Source organism: Cotesia glomerata, linkage group LG6, assembly GCF_020080835.1.
Source record: "Cotesia glomerata isolate CgM1 linkage group LG6, MPM_Cglom_v2.3, whole genome shotgun sequence".
NCBI classification, from domain to species: domain Eukaryota; kingdom Metazoa; phylum Arthropoda; class Insecta; order Hymenoptera; family Braconidae; genus Cotesia; species Cotesia glomerata.
The window spans coordinates 12,067,985-12,072,535 of NC_058163.1; the positions used below are offsets into that span (position 1 = coordinate 12,067,985).

General features: G+C 27.0%; 1 protein-coding gene across 1 annotated transcript; it reads left to right on the top strand.

Annotated features, from left to right (window-relative positions):
- The first annotated feature begins 2,397 nt into the window (after positions 1-2,397).
- On the top strand, positions 2,398-3,548 carry LOC123267919 (anaphase-promoting complex subunit 5-like). The gene is made up of 4 exons (XM_044732806.1): positions 2,398-2,662; positions 2,778-2,827; positions 2,906-3,276; positions 3,344-3,548. The coding sequence occupies exons 1-4, from the start codon at positions 2,542-2,544 to the stop codon at positions 3,546-3,548; spliced, it is 747 nt and encodes a 248-aa protein (XP_044588741.1). The 5' UTR covers positions 2,398-2,541.
- The last annotated feature ends 1,003 nt before the right edge of the window (positions 3,549-4,551 follow it).

Below are 4,551 nucleotides of genomic sequence, written 5' to 3' on the forward strand. Positions count from 1 at the left end.
TAATATAAAATTTTTAATTATTTACAGAAGATGTATCTTTAAAGGGAAATACGTGTAGAAGGCCCTTTTCTATGCTGATTTTCATTAATTTTTTAAGGTGTAAGAGAAATTAATATTATTTATTGAAATCTATTACTTTATTTATATAAATATATTTATGAGTATTTTTTCGTATTAAACAACAATATAAGTTAACAAATAGCGGAGATATCGGCTGATCACACATCGTAGGTTGTTATCCGACTCCTAGCAGATCTGTGTGCAGTATGGAAGACACAATTTTTATTTGAAATCAATGGCATGAGAAAATTGCTTCATTTATATGTTGTGCGCTCTTCCATATGAACCTCAATTCCAACAAAAAACTAAAAATTTGCATTTTTAGAGTGGTTGTGAAAGCTTAAGCCGAGATTTTTGTCACTTTTCTGCAGATTAAGTTTATTAAAAAAATAGTTGTTTAAAAATCAAAAATATCGCTTTCGATTGAGGGTTCATATTCAAGATAATTGTATAAAAGAGAAAATTATAAAGCCATATCGCAAAGATGATTGGTTTAAAAACTCTTTTGAGCTAAGCTGCACACAGTTTTGAGAAAAAACTCGTTTCGAGAAACGCGTTTTGAAAAAAAAGAGTGACAGAAAAAGTTAATGTAAAATAGTATTAAAGTAATTACTAAATCGCTCATAACTTTTGTAACGTAATATTGTAGTTTATATATTATGTCAATTGTACGTAATATCTAAGTCATTTCCGTGATATCATAGAGAAGTAAGAAACTTACATCAGTACGATGTCAAAATTATATCATATATTTTTACATCATAATTGGATCACAAGACAGGTCAATTGTACGTCATATTTACGTAAAATATTGTGACATTCCTATGACTTATAAATGACGTCATATTAAAGTCATGTGTTCACTGGGTAGTTTGATTTGATTACACTCTTTTAAAAAAAATACATTATTATTAGGTGGCTGAAAAGTAATTATAATAATTATGGTTACTGAAAAATTCCCACTGTTTTATTGAGTATTAAAAATTTTAGTGCGGAAATCTTCAATAATTGTTGTTTGCTATGATTATCGATAGTTTATAAATTTTTATACATCGACTATTTCTGAGAAATAATATATTATCAAAATTATGAATGTAATTTTTAATAATCATGCTACATTTCATTTATTCATTTCGGATTTTTAAGTTAATGCAATAATTTCTATGTTTTTTTTTTTACTATTGTCATTGAATCGATGGTGAATAATTAATTTTCGTAATCTTACATGAATCAAAATATACCGAATTTTTATTTATTTACAGTTCGCTTTGTTCACTGTTTCTGTAGATAGCTGCATTTTCTGTTACATATCTTTCGAGTAATTTCTTTTAATAAGTAAAATCATTATAAAGTTTCATAGGTTGTTTTTCTGTTTGTTATTAAGGAAACATTCGAAGTAGAAATTTGATACATTTAAATTATTTATATGCATTTCGCTATTAAATAAAGTTATACACATAAAATAACGAGGAAATTTTATATTTGCTATCCAGTAATAATAAAGATAAGTGCTAACAGCTTGTTATAATTTTTTTTCAGTGATAGCTCCTAATACATAAGCTCTTCTCTGCAATATTATATTATTTTTATTATTATTTTTAGTTTCATTACAAATATTTTTTGTCTGGAAATAATGGGTAGGTGTCGTTTACTTCGTTTACGCATATCCCGATGATACATATCCCAGTTATTCAAATTTCGATTATACATATACCCAATGATACATATGTGCAATGATACATATCCCGATAATACATATCATAAAACAAAACAAAATCGCTAATAAAAAAAATAGGTGGCGTCTTTATAATTACAGTCAACGCTCTCTGTATTTGACTCACCTGTAGAGGACCATTCTCTGTATTTGACTCGTCCTTGTCCATAAGAGCTGTGTAAAATCGTCAAATACAGAGGAAGAATGTGGTCAAATACAGAGAGCGGTCAAATACAGAGAGGTCCAATACAGAGAGCGTCGACTGTATAATCCCCGGTAAAAAAAGACGCCACCTATTTTTTTATCAGCGATTTTGTTTTGTTTTATGATATGTATCATCGGGATATGTATCATCGCACATATGTATCATTGGGTATATGTGTAATCGAAATTTGAATAATTGGGATATGTATCATCGGGATTTGGGTAATTGATACATATGTATCATCGAGATATGCGTAAACGACACCTACCCGAAATAATCTTCAATTTTTATTTTTAAAAACTTGCCGCTCATCAACTATTTGATGCTATCGAGAGACAGAGTGCGCTGGTATTTCTCTTTTTGCTGCTTTAGCTGTTTGCTGCCTCAGTAACCATATCGGACACATGTAAAATAACTGAAAGATTTAGACTGAGCTTTGTTGGTGTCAGCTGACTGCTTAAAAATCAAAAAAGTATAGTGTTTACCATCTAGGTTAGCGGGTAACATAGTCGGCATTTCTCAACATTTTTATTGTTATTAATGTAAGTTAGTACAAGCAAAAATGTATAAAGAACTTTCAAATGTTGAAGAACATATCAGTAAATCTCCAAAGGATACTTTGACACCCTATAAAATAGCTGTAATTCTGTTAATAAAATGTTATTGTTCTACAAACATCAAAAGTAAGTACTTTGTATTTATTTTGTAGAAAAATATTTGATTTTTTCCCATAAGATCCATTTGACTTTTAAAATTATGTTTATTGAATAATTAATGTATTAACAATCTGATTTTTAGCTATTCGCGAACGTCGTGACTTTTGTGTCATCATTTTAAAATTGATTCAGGTTTGTCTTTGGAGTAAAATATTTTAGTCTCAGTTGTAATATCTTTATATTAAATCATGCTTTTTTTATTTATATTAGACACCAGACATGGAAATGGATACACTGTTGACTGAACTTCATTCACCAAATCATATTCTTCAATGTTTTGCTAAAGAATTAGAATCAGAATGTTCACACATGTGTAACACTGGAATTGAAGGACTGTCAGAACTATTTGATGTTTTAACTAGATTCATGAAATCATCAATGGATCATTCCCTCTCTTCTCATTTACTTTGCAGGAATTCAGTATTAGGACTTTATGTCCGAAGAATTATTGTATTTTTTGAACAATTATCTTTTTCTGATGTAGCTCAACTTTACGATGCATTTGTCAGAAATTTCAACCGAAGTGCTGTGGTTGTCGCAAACTGGAAAAGTGATAAAATTACAGGAAACATCGTAAAGAGGTAGTGTAGATAAGTAAGTATAATAAAAAAATTTTAGGAACAATTCTTAATTTTATTTTATTTTTAGAAATAAAAACAATACATGGGATGGACGACGAGCTGAATTGTTAGTTGCTCAACAAGCTCACATCTTACAGACTAATGAATACAAAGCGATGCTACCATCAAAATTGCAAACTCTTGTTCGAGAACTTTTAAATTATAATTCATATTATGCAGAAGTAGTAAGTACAAAGATTTGTAATATATTACCAACACTAAAAAAAAATTAACTTGAATCAAGAGAAAAATTTTTGAACCAAGAATAATTTTAAAGAGTTTCATTTTCTTCAATCAAGACGAAAAATTCTTGAATCAAGTGAAATTTACTTTAACCAAGAAAAACTTTTTAGTTTAAGAATTTTTCTACTCAAATTAAGAAGACGAAGTTTTTCAAAATTATTTACTTGATGCAAGTTAATTTTTTTTTCTGTTAATATGAGATTAAAAAATTTTCCCAAAATTTTCAAAGACAAATCTAATAATAAATTGATAAAATTATTACACGAATTTTGATAATGAATTACGATAAGAAATTTTAGTAATTGTTTAAAAGTGGAAATCATCATATTTTAGGTATATGATTCATATATAATTATTTATTTATTTATTTATTTAACAGTACATTGAACCCTACAGCAATGCCAATGATTGGGTTCCATAGAAAAAGAAATGAATATAACAATTGTTTTATTATAGTAAAGCTTAAATATAAAATTAATAGTAGTAAGTCTATGCTTTATCTGATAAATTGATCATATATTATTTGATAGTAATTAACAATTAGATAGGATGCACAATTATATATGATTTCCGTATAGTTACACTAATATTGATAGAAGGATTTGTTTATATTTAATGAGCTTTATTAACTGTTAATAAGTGATTTTTTAACATCATGGGATTTAATATATATTTATTACCAGTTAATAAATTATTTATTAAATGTTAATAAATATTTGTTAACAGTTAACAAATATTTATTTAAAATCAAAAGCAAAAATAGCAATTTTCTTTTGATATTTTTTATAACCCGACAACTGGGATACATAACTGTAACACATGATAATGATTCAAATCACTAAATAAATTAACGTTTAGAATATTGAAAAATTTAAAAGATAATTATGAGCTGTGATAGAATTCGGTATGTTACAATAAACGTTATTATAATGTAATATAATTAATGAAAATAATTTATAAAGATGATTTTTATAATCATTAAAAAATGTTGGA